We start from the raw sequence: 17675 nt of genomic DNA on the forward strand, positions 1-17675 counted from the left end.
AACTGGGACAGTGGGAACAGGGTTGGAGACTAGTGCTTACGGGGTGGGGGTATGCAGCCGTTAAAAGAGATGGGGACATTAAAAGGTGTCCACTCAAATCGATCAAACCAGACCTTCAGAGTGGAGCTAATGAGAATGTGAGACTTTGTTTTCAGGACTGGATAATCGGACTCCCCTGCAACCCATACGCCCCACTACCAGGACAGAGGAAGAGACCACGAGCAACCGGCATCACCTGAGAAGCTCGTATCATCAAAATCAAAGCCGCAACAGTATCTCCGTGTTATCTTGTTTCTAGGGTTAGTGGTGTGGAGGACAGGCAGCACAAAGCATTACCCTCACCAGCCATTCAGGTGGGTCCTACGCCATCTCTCACGTGAGAGGGTCATCAAAGAAATCGTTACAGCCGATACCCCATCTTTCAAGTTCAGGCTAAAAGACATTTTTCCCTCACATACGGGGTTCCCCAAATTTGAAGAGACGACATTATTTCAGACCTATTGGTGCCCTGCTTCCAACCCAGGAAAAAGTTACTTTAATTACCCAGGGTATGGATATTGTGGATATTGGGGGTGTGAAACTATTGTAACAGGCAATAGATGGAAACCACAACAGCATGATAAGTTCCTGCAAATTAAGTATATTCCCCACGGCTGTCTCGAACTGAAATTTGATATGGATGGGTACGTGATCTTTCCCCAAGGCAGGAAATAGCATACCTGCACAGGCTATGTCATGACAATCCTGCAGCCGACCCAAGATAGCTGGGCCACGGGCAAAGCCTGGACAGTGTTTGTTCACCTTTCTCGCCGCATTTGGGCGAACATACAAATTATCAGATTCCCACCTTCAATATCCCAATCAGTCGGACCCAAACCCGGTTCTTACAATGAGTAGGTCCAGGGAGGAGATCGCAGCTAACCATAGCTCTAGCCACAAAACACAGATGCTAAATCTACCTCCTCCCATCCGATCTCTTAGCCAAACCAACCCTCTCCAATCATTCTTAGGCGTGTTAAATGCTACTTTTTATCGTTTAAACCAATTCAACCCGAACCTCACAGAATCATGCTGGTTATGCTATGATGCAAAACCCCCTTTTTACGAAGGTGTTGACCTCAATCTCCCATTCATCTTTTCAAAGTCAAACAATCCACGCCAATGCAGATGGGACACCCCCCCAGAGAGGCATTACCCTAAGCCAGGTACGGGCCAAGGCAAATGTTTTGGCAATGCAACCTTGGCAAAGCGGATTGGCAACGTCTGCCAGGAATTTGTCAAACTTAAAGGGGGGAAGTTCCAGTGGGTGATCCCAGCAGCATCGGGTATGTGGGTCTGTCAACGATCCGGGGTAAGCCCATGTGTACCCCTTGACAAATTCAATCATTCTACCGACTTTTGTGTCCAAGTTTTAATTGTCCCCAGAGTCCTGTATCGCCAGGAAGAAGAAGTGTACCGCTTGTTCAAGGAACCCGACTGGCTCCACAAGCGAGAAGTGATAATGGGCATCACCATCGCGATGCTCCTCAGTTTAGGAGCTACCAGCGCTGCCACAGGTGTCTCGGCCCTGGCAACACAAGATCAAGGACTGGCCCAACTGCAGATGACTGTCAACGACTTGCAGAGAATCGAGACATCCATTTCTTCCCTAGAAAAATCCCTTTCCTCACTCTCAGAGGTCGTCCTCCAAAACAGGCGAGGACTGGACCTTTTGTTCATGCAGCAAGGAGGCCTGTGTGCCACCTTGAAAGAGGAATGCTGCTTTTATGCGGACCACACCGGAGTCGTTAGAGACTCCATGGCCGAACTGAGACACCGACTGAACCTGAGAAAAATGGACAAAGCTCAACAGGGCTGGTTCGAATCATGGTTCAACCGATCCCCATGGCTCACCACCCTAATTTCTACCCTAATAGGCCTACTCACTATAATCTTAGTAACACTAATCTTCAGGCCCTGCATGTTAAACAAATTGGTGCTATTCGTTAAAAAGTGTCTAGAAACGGTTAACATTATGTTCATTGAACGCCGACAATTACTTTAAGGCATGCCAGTTACTAACACATTTACAATTTTATACTAACTTTACTAACCCATGAAATTTTATAATGTCTACATTTTATAATTTGATACGATTTTTACTAATCATGAGAAGGGGGGAAATGTGGAGAGTTAGGGATATGCATGCGAAAGAATTTGAGCTGTATGGTCAGTTAGGACCCCTTCCCCCCTCACAAGGTGACCTTTGGTCCGTGCCTGGCCTCACCCAGCAGGACATGAGCTGAAGGAAATTACACTAACAGCCCAAGTTATAAAAACCCCTGTGACCCCTCAATAAACGCCATTTTGCTGTCCACCACATTGGTGTTCTGGAGCATATGGACCGAGTGGCCATGGGGTTTGGGCCGCCGTGCCGGGCTTAACCTAGAACCAGGCCGCTGCAACAGAGCTGAAAACTTGCAATGATGATATCCAAATAAGAGAGGCTCAGTTTTTTCCTGTGCCTGTGCGTGATGCTGTTCCTCTTGTAGGACAGCGAAATTGGAAAAAGAGAAAGAAAAAATCTAAACGATCCACTTATTGTGAATCACCTTTGCCTCATTTTAGGCTTCAGATGAGACATGCCTAGGTCCTTACTACTGGCCATCAAGGTGTCCACCCTGACCTGCACCAGGGGCAAAGTGTGATCACAGCTCAGCTTTTACATGCTGACCAGCTCACTAAACACTGACCAGATGAAAACACTGACCAGATAATCCCTCTACAAGCAGGGAATGGACATTCATCTGTTCATGTAGGAACTGTTGATATAGTTTTCATTGTTGTATTAGAATAATTACTTAATGGTGGATTTTTTCACTGTTTGATGGGTCTGGTGAATGGTGGTGGATTTTTTGTTATTGTATTAGAATTAAGTTTTAGAATTAAGTTTGTTAAAGCACCAGGTGTGAAGATTTTCCTAGGCACTTCAGATATCCACAAATCTCCTGAGTGGTCCTGAATGGTGTTTGTTCTCCTTTGAAAGGTCCCTGTGGAGAATTACAAACACTTCTCTTTCTTTTCTCTTTTTAAAAAAATAAAGGGGGAATTGTGGACACTGCTGAAGGCCTAGGCACATTTTAGCTAGGCCTTTTTCTCAGGTTCTAAGTCTTTTTCTCAGGCCATGAAACTTTCTCAGCCTCAGCTAGGATTTTTTCCCAAGCTAGAGGCTCTTTCTCTATTGTAAACACAAGAGAAAGAGTCATAACAAAGATAAACACCTGCAAGGTCCATGGGAAAGCCAGGGAGAAGAGGTGTGTCTCCTTCTCTGACCAATGGTCAGTTGTATTTTGTTTTGCAGGAACTGCCTATTTAAGGCAATGGCTTCCTTTAATAAATTGCCTCTTTCTTGCTCTTTCCTGCACCAAGCAAGATAATGTCTTGTTGGCTGTTTTTTCTCGCCACCTCCATAATCTTTCTTACGGCCAACAAATGTTTACCATCAAAGCCTTCTCAGTCCATTTCAATTGTGGACAGATTGAAATTTGAGTGTCAGGAGAGAAAATTATAAAATCCAGATATTTCTGAGTTTAAAATGAAAAGAGTAATTTTGACTAGCTGATTTAAGCCTTGCAAGAGAGAATAACTTTTCCTTTGGGATAAACCAGAAAGAATCGTCTCCAGAGAATTTCTCATAAGTTATCATTTAAGAAAAACTCCTCAAGAGTATTAACGCTAAATTGGATATGTAACATATCAGGCAATTATATTCTCACCACATTGAGGTAATCAAAGTGTGTGTTTGGTTCTTGTTCTAATTTCTAAAACAAGAAACGGGGAGAAATGAGAGATAGAAACACATGTGTTCTTAATTGAAACAGTTTTAAGTTAAATGGGTTTTTTAATAAAACAAAGAAATGGGTAGTAAGGAATAAGGAAATATGTATGTTCTTATTTGAAATGGTTTTAAGTTAAATGGTTTTCTTGTTTCTTAAAATAATGTTTTTGAACTGAATGGTTCTTGTTTAATGTTGAATTGTAGCATTAAAGTACTAAGCATTGAGCCTTTAACATGAATGACAGAAATTGTACCTACCTCACAGAGTTATAGGACATTGAATAACAGTTGTTTGCTTACAAAATATTTTCCTGTTTACAAATTGTTTTGCTAAGTTGGAATTTTGCAGAGTTCTAAAGCTGAATGTTTTAGGAAAGTAAGAATTTTAAAAGAAAGAGGTTTAAAATTTATGGTTATAGAGTTAAGTTATAATTCTATTGTTAAGCAGTTAAATTGTGATATGTGAAACCAGAAGGTAGTAAATTTACCCAACCCTCCTGAACGTGAGCACTGCATCTTCAGGTACATGGAACTCATCACCATCTAAGAAAGCCAAATTTATTAAACTAGGTAAAAGCCTCATTCAATTGAATTGATGCTGTCAATGACATCTGGCATGCAAAAGGGCCCTTGCAGATAAGATAACAGAGAATAAGCTGCATATTTGCATTTTAAAATTTTTCTTCAAATTAATAAAAAACAAACGGAATTGTCACAGTACAAGCTGGCTTGTTACTGGGCAACTGATTTGGCCATATATATGGGAGAAGCAGCCTGGTCTGATAGACAGGCCTCCAGGGAACAGTAATAGGACAGATTCAGAACCAGAAAGGGATTTGACCCAATGGGTTCCTGCCTGGGCTGCACAAGCTATTGGTCAGAGAGCTAGGCAGCCTGAATTTTCAACCAATCACAAGTGCTTGCTGAGGAACATTAAGAAGGGTATTTAAGGTGAAGTTGAGAACAATAAGTGCTTTTTGTCACTGGATCATAGAGTGCCGCGTCTCTGTCTTGGACCCGGCATCAGTCCAAGCTACAGTATGGTGAGTTTCATCAATCTCTACTTAATAATTGTTTTTTGATAGCTTTAATATAATTGCTCTGTTATAGTGCACTATACTGTACACTACTAGTAGTTTTAGCTTTTATACTGTGTTGTAAATAATTCTGGTCTTTTGTCTAATCATTAGTCATAATAAATAATTCATTTAATATATCTCATTTGACACCTTTAATCCTGCGTGACAAAGTTCTTAAACCATTGTTAGTCTGGGGCTAAGACTGGATTCAGCCACACCCAGACTCCTCTCTGAGGAGTTTAGAAAGCGAGAGGGTCCTTTCTGCACCTCATGGCTCAACAGCAGGGCTTCTCTAATAAATCTTTGTCTGAAGCTCCCACTCTCACCTGAAACAAGAGGCATCTTAACAAGTGCCTCAGTCTTTTTAAAGTCAGAGTATGCAGGGAGACCTCACTCTTGCTTCATGGCTTTTGCTCAAGGCAGAGGCTCTGCTTAGGTTTTTTGTTTTCCTCTTGGCTTTTGCCTTTCCCTGTTGCTCTCTCCATGAGAGCTGAGACAATGCAGATGAAGGCTCCCCTTCATTTTCTTTCTAGTGGCAACAGTAGAAACTCTAGAAGCTGCATTTCACAATCAAAACCTGTTTCCAAATTAATTTTGCAGCAATCTGTCGGCAGTGCAAAGGCAGAGTTGAGTCAGGGATGGGGGGGGGTGCCATTTTTGGTGCTTGGGGAGACCATTTCTCCCCCCCCCCCCTCAAACACCAACGGTTTGGAAACAGCATCACCTACACCAGTGGAATCCAGTGAGTGGCGAGAAGGCAGCAATGAGCAGCAGCATTGACCCCACACATGCTGGTAATTTCCCATTGCTACCAGAACTGCTTCATAAGCCTCTACCTTTCCTGGGGTTGTTTTTGTTCCAGGGAGAAAGTTGAGCTGAGTGGGGTTGTTCCATCATCTCCCTTTTGTTTCTGAAACTGCACGTTCACCTGTGGCAGGCACCATCCTGGGGAAGGGGACACTCCATTTGGAGTTTCTCTTTGTTCCCAGGTAGTCTGCAAGATTTCAGCAACTTTGTAATTAGCAACTATTAGTCTTATTTTTTTGCCTGTTGCTATTTAGTCTTTTTTTAGTAAGCTGTTAGTTTTTCACTTGATCACTCATATTTTATTTCTCCTTATTGGTGGAAAGGGATTGGTTAAAACTAAAGAGGAGGAAATAATTGTAGAATGTCTACCTCTTAATATTGTCTTAAACCAAGACAATACTGCATCCAGTTCTTGGGTCTCCAGCAGAAGAAAGAAAGACCTGTTAGAGCAGCTCCAGAGAAGGGTCACAAAAATGATCAGAGGACTGAACACCTCTCCTATGAAGAAAGACTGAGAGAGTTGAGGTTGTTCAGCCTAGAGAAGTGTCTAGGGGAGATCTTATTGTGGCCTTTCAATACTTGAAGGGGCTGTAGAAGACGTACTTTTTACCAGGGCTTGTAGTGACAGGACAAGGGACAATGGTTTTTAAACTGAAAAAGAAGTAGATTAAGAATTGTTTGTAAAGAAGAAATTCTTTACAATGAGTTATGAGACACTGGAACAGATTGCCCAGAGAAGCTGTCAATGTCCCCCATCACTTGAAAGTGTTCAAGGTCTGGTTGGATGGTCTAGTGAAAGGTCCCTGCTCATTGCAGGGGGGGTTATAAAGAGTAATTAAATTGCCTTCTTAATTTTCACATGAATTATCTACAAAGAGGAGCCTTATGACCAGGAAACCACAGTGGTCTCTTCCAGCTTCACAGGAAGAGATTTATTAATGAGTTGTCCCTTTCTATTATCAGACTTTTACCACATACTGTACAGGCTACTCATTACATTATGAAGTAATTAACATTTGAAAGAAAGAAAAAGAGTATGTTTGCTTAGATCCTAAAAAAAAAAAAAAATTAAAAATCAAACAAATCAGACATGGGATTGACCATTTAATCTGAAGAGTAAATTAGAAAATGTTTCATTAACAAAATTCACAAAGGCCTGCTGCCTAAAACTTCTCCTGACATCCAAAAGGATCTAAAGGGGTTTCTTCCTCCATTTTCTCTTATACTTACTATCGTCTCAGACCATGCTAGAAAATTAAACTAAACCAACTTTGGTACTTTTTCTGGAAACAGTCTTGTGCTTTTAAACAAAGAAAACATGTACAGAAATGCTGAAAGTAACAACCAATACCAGCCATACATTGGATCATAGAATCATGGAATGGCTTAGGTTTGAAGGGGGTTTAAAGATCATCTAGTTCCAACCCCCTGCCATGGACAGGGATGGTCACCCACTAGATATCTTCCAAGAACATAAGCCACGTTCATTCCTCATATGCAAAATTCCACATTCCTGATACTTCAGTATGAATGTCATATATGTTCAGAGTCAAGGGCACCTTTCCTCCTCCCCCCTCCCCTCTAATTTGAAGTGCCACCTTCCTGACTCATGACAAATATTTTAATGTTCACAGAATGTACACATGTACACATATGCCATCTACATAGCATCAAGAAGTCAGAAACAAATTTGCCTGGGGCTGCAAAATTCTAAATAGTGCAAGAGAGAAATAATGTCTCACACATTTAGTTCTGGGAATTTAACACTGAGAGTTTTCAAAGGAAAATCTTAGCTACCTAGTAGTTTTCTAGACATTCCAGGCAAGGACATCAGAGAGGCTATGCTGTCACTCCCAATTTTGTATCAATTGATTTCAATCCACCAGGAAGACCTTTGAACACCTGGCAGATGACTTGACCTCTAGTCTATTCAGCCAGAAACAGCTGGTCAGGTCAATTTATCTCAACTCAGTATAATCTCTCATTTCAGGTAGATCAGACACTGCAGTACATAATGACCCAGTCTGGGGTTCCTCCTCTGCCCCGAGATCACCCCAGAGGGACACGAAGGTGGTTCAAACCCTGGTTTTCTCCCGAAGCCACCAAAGAGAGACTGCCGGAGACAGTTTTCTCTTTTTCCAAGGACTGTTTATTATTTCTTATCTCTGGGACCTTTTGCCTGGCCAGCAGCGGTCTGCTCAGCCTGGCATCCATGGTGGAATCTGCCTAGTGAAGGCAGGGCTTATCTTTTATAGTTTGTATTACGTATTACATGTTTACAAAATTTTACCAATACAATACAATTTTATTAAATGGTCCAGCCCTGACCCCATCCAATCCAAGAGTGCCAACGTGTCACCCAATATGGATGACATGGAGAAGAAGGAGGAAAAGGTGTCCACCCCCCAAATTCTCCATCTTGGCCATGTGTCCCTTATCATAAACATTCAAGAAAACCTATTTATCTATGTTCTAACAATCTAATTTACACTTCACTAATTTTGGCAGCTTGTTTCCATTCTCCTTGTGCTGACAACTTCCCCTAGGGGTTAGAATTCAGCACCTGTGACACCAGGGTCTCACTCAGGAGCCTTTGAGACCCTTGCCAGGGGGGTTTTGAGACCCCCAAGGAGGCCAGCGGTACGCCCTGGGCTCCCACACATAAGACCACCACAACAGATTATGTATTAGTGTCATTAAATGCAGCACACACTGGGTTGCGTATAAAACCCAAAGGGAGTGGCCTTATTGTTGGCCATATTGACAAGTTTTCCACCATTTCCAACTCCTTATAAGATAACTGAAAATAATATCCTGCAGAATGCTACAAACTTAAGCTTGCAATGTCTCTTTTGCATAGGCTACGCAAAGTTTTATCTGTGTGAAAACCAGATATTTGTTAATTTTTCAGTCAGCATGTTGGTTTTTTTAAATTTCTTTCCTGTAGTCCTAGCAGTAGAGTTTGTGTTTCTGAAGGAAAAGAAGGATTTCAATAACCTCAGATATCTGAAAAAATTAAAAGGAAGAAAAATCTTGTGTCTGTTCAGCTTGGAAAGTACTACTATTTTGTTAAATAAAGCACATGCCTTTTATAAAATTCTTGTGTGTTGTCTTGTAATTGATTTATGTTTTCCTGGATTTGAATATGTTTTTTAAAGATTCAAGGAAAAAAAAGCTTATATAAAGCTCCCCAAATTATTCCATGTGGCATGAAAGACCAGTGAATGGTTAATATTTGCCCCCCAAACCTTTTCCTTTAGCAGTACTGTTGTTATCTTGTCAAATAGCATGTTTATTTTTCCTTTTTCATAATATCTTAGTAATATCTTTGAAGAGTATTACCGCAATTTGGAACCTTCATATCCAGCAAGGATATCCTCTTGGTGGTGTCATCTATGCAATATAAATCCAAAGATTCTCTGTAGAACTTGGTCTCCTGAAATTTCTTGATCCACATAATTTCACAGGAACACTTGAATGGATTGCCCAGCAATATCCTACAGCAAAGATCAAATGATTTCTTAAGAACATATTATGCATATTTTAAAAAGTTTCAAGGCACTTATGGGTAAAAGTAAAAGTTGAACTTTAAAAAGGTATGGATCAAAGACCTCAGTGCAGTGCAAACTGTAAGTAGACAGTGTTCTTTGTAGAAAATTAAACCCTGTTTGCACTGAGAATCCATCCTGCCACAGATGAGAGAGATCACACAGTGGACTCAATTCCAGTCTCCAATTAATAAGGGAAAATCAGTAATGCCTTGAGAATTGGGCTTTCCTCTAAGATCCCTTTTATGTTATGGCAGCCAAACACATCAGAAATTCTTTTCTTGTATGATAAACTCTGCACCTATCTCAGAAATACCACTCCAGAAAAGGTTTTATTGCTGTTAAGTGGGTAAATACTTTATAGAGCTAAACAGTTATGGATTAGAGAGAAATTGTCCTGGGTTTGGCTGGGATAGTGTTAATTTTCTTCTCTGTAGCTGGTACAGTGGTGCAGTGGTGCAGTTTGGATTTACAATGAGAATAATGTTGATAACACACTGATGTTTTAGTTGTTGCTAAGCAGTGTTTACCCTGAGTCTCACAATTTTCAGCATCTCCTGCTCTGCCAGTGGGGAGGGAGCATGGCCGGGACAGCTGATCTGAACTGGCCAAAGGGATATTCCACATCCTAGAACATTATGCCCAGTATATAAATTAGGGGGAGTTGGCTGGGAGGGGCGGATCACTGTTCCAGAATGGGCTGGGTATCGGTCAGTGGGTGGCGAGCAATTGTGTTGTGCATCACTTGTTTCTTGCATTTTATTCTTCTCTCTCCCAGTAGGCAGCAGTAGCAATAGCAGTGGTGACTGAGGTAAATCCAGGGGTGTGGATTACATCGAACTGTATGGGGGAGTTCTCAAGCTCAGGGACATCCGAGCAGCAGCCTTCGACTTGGTCAGGACCCGGAAGCCCTCAGAATTCAATCAGACATGGAGGGAGCATTGCCGGAAACAGTGCAGGATATGTAGATGTCTCTAAGGAGAGTGGCAAACAGGAGTGGGCAAACAGGGGTGCAGCGTGGCAGTTTGTGCAGGCAGGGTAGGCAGAAAGGGCTTCTGTCCGACTATGCAGGAGCAGCAAATAGAGGCAGCAGACAGACACAATAGATGGTGAAAAAGAGAACAAACAGATCCTTTCATCCCCAGTCTTATTAGTGTACTAGGGTAAGCTTCACTTGAGTTAAAACACCTTAGAGCTCATTCCCCTGCAGCTGTGGGAGTCACTGAAACAGCTGGGTCAGAGGCTTCCAGCCAGCCAGACCTACAGATAGTGCATGCAGCTGTCCAGACCACAGGTTGCCAAGAGTGCCTGATGCCTCTCTATGAGGCTGGGGCTGACAAAGAGTTGTTTTACCGCTGTGCTATGGTTGAGGAACTGTGTCACCAGGTGAAGCAGCTACAAGAGAAAGTCAATAGGCCACATAGTATTCAAGCAAACAAGCAAGAGATTGAAAAGTTGTGTTGGGTTGATGTGGCCAGAAATCTGTATTCTATCACCATCTGTTAAAACTGGGTGGGGTAGTGATTCCTTATCTCTGTGGCACATACCATCTGCTAATGGTCCATCTTTAAGATAAGATGGGGCAATCACCTTTATCTTTTCCACAACCCATCCTCCCTCCAGGAAGAGATCTCCTGCTGGCCCATTAAGTCCCATTGTATGAATTATAAATTACATCATCCCATTGGGAGATGCTCCAGCCAGGGGGAGGAGCCAAGCCTTTCCTACCTAGATAAAAACTGAGCTTTTGGACAGTAAGTTGCCTTCTTGCCACTGGATTCCAGAGGAGAAGCCGGACCTTTCTACATCATCCCTAGACTTTTGGAAGAAGGCTGCACCCTTCTACAGGAGCACTGCTTCAGCTGAACCACACCTGTCACTGCAGGGGGACTGTAGCCGCCATTTGATCAGAATGCTACCAACACTCTGACTGATGGGGTGTCTGGTTGTATTCTGATTCTGTCAGTGTTGGGATTGCTTTTTGTAATACTGTATTTCTATTTTAATTTTCCCAGTAAAGAACTGTTATTCCTAATTCCCATATCTTTGCCTGAGAGCCCCTTAATTTCAAATTTATAGTAATTTGGAGGGAGGGGATTTGCATTCTCCATTTCAAAGGGAAGCCTCTGCCTTTATTGGCAGATAACTGTCCTTCAAACCAGGACACCAGTTATTTTCAGAGATGCTACAGTCTCAACTCGGGAGTCTTGAACCTCCATTCAACCCTGGACATGAGGAGAGCTGACTTGAGGATGCTCAGGGAATTAGTATGTAAAATTCCCTGGGAAAATGTTTTTGCAGGTCTTGGGGTCCATCAGTGCTGTGTCCTAAGGGCACAGGAGTAGGCAATTCCCAAATGTTGGAAGTCAAGCAGACAAGGCAGAAGGCTGGCTTGGCTGAACAGGGATCTTTTCTTGGAGATAAGACAAAAAAGGAAGGTGTATTCCCAGTGGAAGCAATGTAAGGTGACATGGGAAGAATACAGAGATGCTGCTCACCACTGTAGGGACAAAGCTCAACCAAAGTTGAAGCTGCCAGAACTGTGGGGAACAATAAAAATAATTTTTTTAGATACATTAATGGCAAAAGGCAGTGTAGAAATAACATCGTCCCTTTACAGGATGAGGATGGTCACCTCACAAACAGGGACATAGACAAGGTGGACGTGTTTATTGCATTCATTACCTCTATCTTCAGCACTGGTGATGGGCCAGGGTGGTCTCAGTGCCCTGAGGTGGAGGACCATGCCTGTGAAAATGATAAAACTCCCAGTTGACCCTGAACTTGTGCAGGATCATAAACCCATGCTGGCTGATCCTCTGTTTGTCCTACTCATGCTGTGATCATGCTCGATACGATCTGCTACATGACCTTCCCTGGCACCAAGGTCAGGCTTACAGGCCTGTAGTTCCCTGGGTCCTCCTTCCTGCCCTTCTTGTAGATGGACATCACCTTGGCTAACCTCCAGTCATCTGGAACCTCCCTGCTTAACCAAGACTGGTGATGAATGGTGGAGAGTGGCTTGGTGAGCTCTTCTGCCAGCTCCCTCAGCACCCTTGGGTGGATTCCCAGACTTGTGTGTGTAAATGGAGCAGCAGGTCACTGTTTCCTTCTGTATTATGGGGGCTTCATTCTGCCTCTCATCTCTGTCTTCCAACTCAGGAGGATGAGTAACCCAAGAACAACTGGTCTGACTATTAAAAACTGAGGCAAAGAATGCATTAAGTACCTCAGCCTTTTCCTCATCCTTTGTGGCATCCAATAAAGATGGAGATTCTACTTGGCCTTCGCTTTGTTGCTAATGTATTTGTAAAAAAACTTTTATTATCTCTTACAGCAGTGGCCAAATTATGCTCTAGCTGGGCTTTTGCCTTTTTAACTTTCTCCCTACATAACCTCATGACATTCACTTAGGCCCCCTGAGTTGCCTGCTTTTTCTTCCAAAGGTCATAAACTCTTTTTTCTTCCTGAGCTTCAGCCAAAGCTCTCTGTTCATCTAGGCCATTCTTCCCTGCTGGCTCATCTTTTGGCATATGGGGACAGCCTGTTCCTGCAGCTTTAAGATTTCCTTCTTGAACAATGTCCAACCTTCCTGGACTCCTTTGCCCTCTCAAAGGACTGCCTCTCAAGGGACTGTCAGCCAGTCTCCTAAACAGACTAAAGTCTACCTTCTGTAATTCCAAGGCAGCAATTTTGCTGACCCATTTCCTCACTTCCCCAAGAATAAATAGTATAATTTTGTGTTTGCTGTGATCAAGACAGCCTCTAACCACTACATCACCCACCAGTCCTTCTCTGTTCACAAACAGCAGGTCTAGTGGGGCACCTCCCCGGTTGGCACATTCACCAGCCGCATCAGGAAGTCCTCTTCCACACATTCCAGGAACCTCCTAGACTGTCTCCTCTCCACTGTGTTGTATTTCCAGAAGACGTGGTAAGTTAAAGTCCCCCAGGAGAGCAAGGGCCAGCAATCATGAGATTTTTCTCAGCCACTTGTAAAATGTTTCATCTGCCTCTTCATCCTGGTTGGGTGTTTCATAAGAGACTTCCACCATGATATCTGCCTCTTTGGCCTTCCCCCTGATCTTTACTCATAAACATTCAACCTTATCACTACCATCATCAAGCTCCAGACAATCACGATACTCCCTAATATACAGAGCTAGCCCACTGCCTCTCCTTCCTTGTCTGTCCCTTCTGAAGAGTTTATAGCCATCCATTGCAGCACTCCAGTCATGAGGGTTATCCCACCAAGTTTCTGTGATGGCAACTATGTCATAGTTTTCCTGCTGCACAATGGCTTCCAGTTTCTCCTCATTGTTGCCCATGCTGTGGACACTGGCATAGATGCACCTCATTTGGGCTTTTGATCTTGCCTTCAATACTGGTGTGCTGCACCCAGGCTTATTACTAGCAAGTTCAGTTTTTTCCCCTTCCCCCTTTGAATCTAGTTTAAAGTTCTCTCACTGCGCCCTACTAACTCCTGTGCAAAGATCCTTTTCCCCTTTTGAGACAGGTGAAACCCATCTGTCACCAGCAGGCCTGGTGCTATGCAAACCAATCCATGATTATGAACCCCAAAATTCTTTCCATGAGACCAGACTCAGAGCCAGGTTTGACTTGTGTGATCTTGCCATTGCTTCCACCATCATCCCCTGCAATGGGCAGGATAGAGGAGAATGCTACTTATGCTTCAGATCCCTTAACCGGTCACCCCAAGGCCCTGAGGTCTCTCTTGATTGACTTCCTGTTGTTGTGACTCCATCACTGCCCACCTGAAAAACCAGTAACAGATTGTGTTGGTTTCACGTGCTTGGGGGTAGGGTTGGCTTCCCCTCAGGAAAAAGCTCCACGTGGTCCGGGAATGGAGGGGGCTGTCCCGTCTCCCGGGGCTTCTCCTGTGAGCTGCTGACACCAATCAGAGAGCTGATTTGGTGATGGACAGCTCGGGAAACCAATGAAAAGTTGTTTCGCTTTCACAAATCACAGTAAATGAAGTTCTGGTGGGTCTTTCAGTTTCCGGACTCCACATGAGAGGGGGTCCCCGGCTCGGGCCCTGGCCCGGCATCCCGGCCTGGCACCGGCTCTGCGAGGGGTCCAGCTCGGCACCCCTGCCCGGCACCGGTTCTGCGGGGAGCCCTTAGTCCGTCCCCAGCTTGGCTTGGTGGGGCTTCATGGACCCTCCGGCACCAGCCACATGCTTTCCTCTTAACAATCTGGATACAATTTTAACTTCTTAATGCCTGGATAAGATTCTCGATCCCCTGAACCCCCTTAATGAAAAGGAATAAAGCATGGAGTCCACAGAAGTCAGCGGAATGAAGATAAAGTTCCGCATGGGAAGAGATTAAAAAGATGCAACGGATAAGTAGCTGAAAACCTTTTTTTGTGGGGCTATGAAGGGATTGTGACTTCACTAAAATTCCTTTAAACTGAGAAATATACTTGGGGAGGATGGGTGCTTGAGTTGAAGACTTTCCTTGCCTTGGGAAATTGAGCTCTCTGTTTTGGGACTGGAATAAGAACAGAGACATTTGATAGAGAAGATGATGAAGAGGATTTTGTTTTTCAGCTGCCTGCCTCTAAAAGTAGTACCTCATGTATGCATCGTAACCCATAACACGGCTCTGGAAGGACTGTGAAAATGGCAGGAAAATTCATAGTTCTGTAGGTCCCCGGTGAATGCAAACTGTGAAGGTAAAGACACCCCCTAAGTCTAAAGCAGAAAAAGGAACTTTTCTCTCTTAAGTGAACTGAAACGATTATTTGAGTGGATAACTGACTGAAGTGTTCTCTGTATGTGGAATGAAGGGAGGAGGGAATGATCTAGGAAGCTTATTCTGAATATTTTTTTCTTGTGTTATTAATAAATTTCTTCTTGTACTTTCTTTTATAAGTTTTGAGCCTGCGTTGTCTTTACTCCTTGTTGGGGGTTGAGTATTTTTTCTATTACTGTATCAATTGAAAGAATTTTTCCCATTATCATGCCAATGGAGCTGGCCGGGCTACACCCAGGGTGTCTGATGAGTCCAGACAAAAGGGGTGGGTGAGAACGGCTCCCGGAGGGGCCTCTGAGGCTTCCGGGAGGGCACTCGGGTTTCCGGCGAGCTCAGAGGACACGCGGGATCGTCAGCTCACGCGGCCGAGCACAGGAGAGCCAGACCCTCTGCGATCACCTGCCCTGCATCTGCCCCGTTCCAGCCTCCTGCCTCTGCGGACACAGCTGATCACCCGGACACACACGGTGAGCGAGGAGTCGCCGCTCCAGCCCGTTCCCGCCCGGGACCAGTGTGGCCGTTGCCGCCCCTCCCCCCCCCCTCCTTCCTGCCTCCGTTCCCGCCTGCCCTTCGGCAGATCCGGGCTGTGGACTAAGCACAGAAACAGCGTGCTTGCATCTAAAGGGACTGACACCGAGTTATCTATTTCGTTCTGTTAGCAATATTAACTGTTACTGTTTTCTGTTTGTACAGTTAGATATATTAGTAAAAGAGCTGTTATTCCCACCCCCCTTATCTCTGCCTCAGAGTCCTTGATTCAAACAATTATAATACTTGGGAGGGGGGAGTGGAACCAAAGTCTCTATTCCAAAGGGAAACTTCTGCCCTTATTGGCAGACACCAGTCCTGTCAAACCAGGACACTCCTAAATTCTATCTCTAAAAAAAATTAAATATTTAAAATTGGCAAAACCTCTAGTCACACCGTGACACAGATAATAATAATAATCAGAGGGCCATGCCAGACTAGAGACTTTTCTAGGGACATTTCTTACCTGGGTCCCAGGGAGGCAGCAGATTTCCTTATGGTTTGGGTCTGGTCAGCATATTGGGCCCTCTGTTCTTCTTAGAGTGGAGTCACCAATGACAACCATATTTTTTCTTTTTTCTTAGCAGAGGTACTCCTGATGCATGGGGTTGACTGTCTCACCCTAGGCAACCCCTCCAACCTGGATGGACCTTCATCCACATCATGATTGCCCTGGCCCTCAAGTTCCAGAGCTTCATACCTATTGTATAGGGGTACCTGGGAAGGCGAGGTAGGCCGGGAGGCAATTTGACTGCTGTCCCAAGCAGGGACCCATTTCCATTCTCCCTTGTCTCTTAGGTCCCCTCCTGCTGCCTGGTGGCAAAGGGGTATGGGATCCTCTGCTTCTTATGATGTGTCCATTTGTGTCAAGGATGGAAGAGTGTCTCTACCAATCCATCTCCCTTTCACACTTCTTGATAATCCATTACCTTTCTACTTCCTCTTTCAGTCCTGCCACCAGGTAGATCATCCATCTGGTCGCACCTCACAGACAAGTGTTGTGTCTGCTGCCCTTGGATACTAATGACAGGCTCTGGCACTCCCTGAAGCCTGAGACCTGGAAAGCTGCATGTTTACATGAGAGCTCTGTCTGGGTCTCCACATGCCTTCTGACGATGGCTTTGTGGCAAGTGGAAACCATGGCTTTGTTTCTTCTGAGACCATTAATTGAGCTTGCCTCTTGAGCTGGTAGGGTGATCATGCCACAAGTTGCTGCTGCGTTGTGCCATTTGTCCACTCTGGTTGTCTGAGGGCTGCTTTTGTGTGGGAGTTGGCTACCTTCACTCCTGGCCCTGCCCATGCTGAGGCAGAGCTGCCACTTGTCAGGGTCTCAACACTTCCTGCTTTGGGCGGAGGCTGGGGCACCCTCACTCTGCACTAGCTTCGCAGGCTTGCCAGTTTTCAGAAAGCTCCCTGAGCAATTCTCCACTTCAGAGCACATCTGCCAGAGCAGTTTGCCTTGGAGACTTCACTGAAATGGCGATGGCACTGTTTTTTAAACTGTTGTTAAAACATACACTTGATCTTTTCTGAAGGCCTGAAATTAACATCTCTCTGCATTTATGTCACTGGCTACATATTTGCTGCCTTCTGTGGATCAGAATTTAATTTCTAATATTTGATGGATCTACAGCTTCAAAAGAACAGACTTCAAAGTCCTGTTCTTTCTTTGTTAGCCACAAATAAACTTTATTTAAAAAAATTACAACTTACAGATCAGACAAACCCAGATGGCGAAAAGGCTTCTTGGACAAGCTGGACAGCTTGTTTCTGGATAAATTGCTGTGGAAAACCAGAAAAATTGAATTGATTAGGGATACTTTTTCTTAGACTACCAATACAGTTTGTGTCTCTCAAAAAAATGAATACCCCAAACCATCTCTAAAATACTCGTATTCCTTTAACTTCAGCAGGAAAGGGATAGTGCCTAGGCTTTTTACAATTTGATGGGTTTCAAGGATTTGAATTCAACCTCTGTCTAAATACATTCTTTAAAATCAAATTCATCAAGGGGTTAATATTTTCACTTAAGGCATTTGTGTTGTTTAAAGAAAAGCAGTAGATGTGTGTTCCACAAGTATTATGTAAAATCCAGGTGTTAATTATATGCTTAAATTAT

At 43.8% G+C, this 17675-nt stretch overlaps 1 protein-coding gene across 1 annotated transcript in view; it reads right to left on the reverse strand.

Moving 5' to 3' along the window:
- The window catches only part of LOC306814103 (BDNF/NT-3 growth factors receptor-like), an 89554-nt gene extending 72222 nt beyond the window's left edge, over positions 1-17332 (reverse strand). The window contains exons 1-2 of the mRNA XM_079329829.1: positions 17270-17332; positions 9046-9200 (exon numbers count right to left, since the gene is read on the reverse strand). Coding sequence (XP_079185955.1) covers positions 9046-9160 — 115 coding nt within the window. The 5' untranslated portion in view covers positions 9161-9200; positions 17270-17332. The remainder of the gene's footprint in view (positions 1-9045; positions 9201-17269) is intronic.
- Positions 17333-17675: the final 343 nt, after the last annotated feature.

The sequence above is a fragment of the Erithacus rubecula genome, assembly GCF_903797595.1.
Source record: "Erithacus rubecula genome assembly, contig: SUPER_W_unloc_5, whole genome shotgun sequence".
Taxonomy (NCBI): Eukaryota; Metazoa; Chordata; class Aves; order Passeriformes; family Muscicapidae; genus Erithacus; species Erithacus rubecula.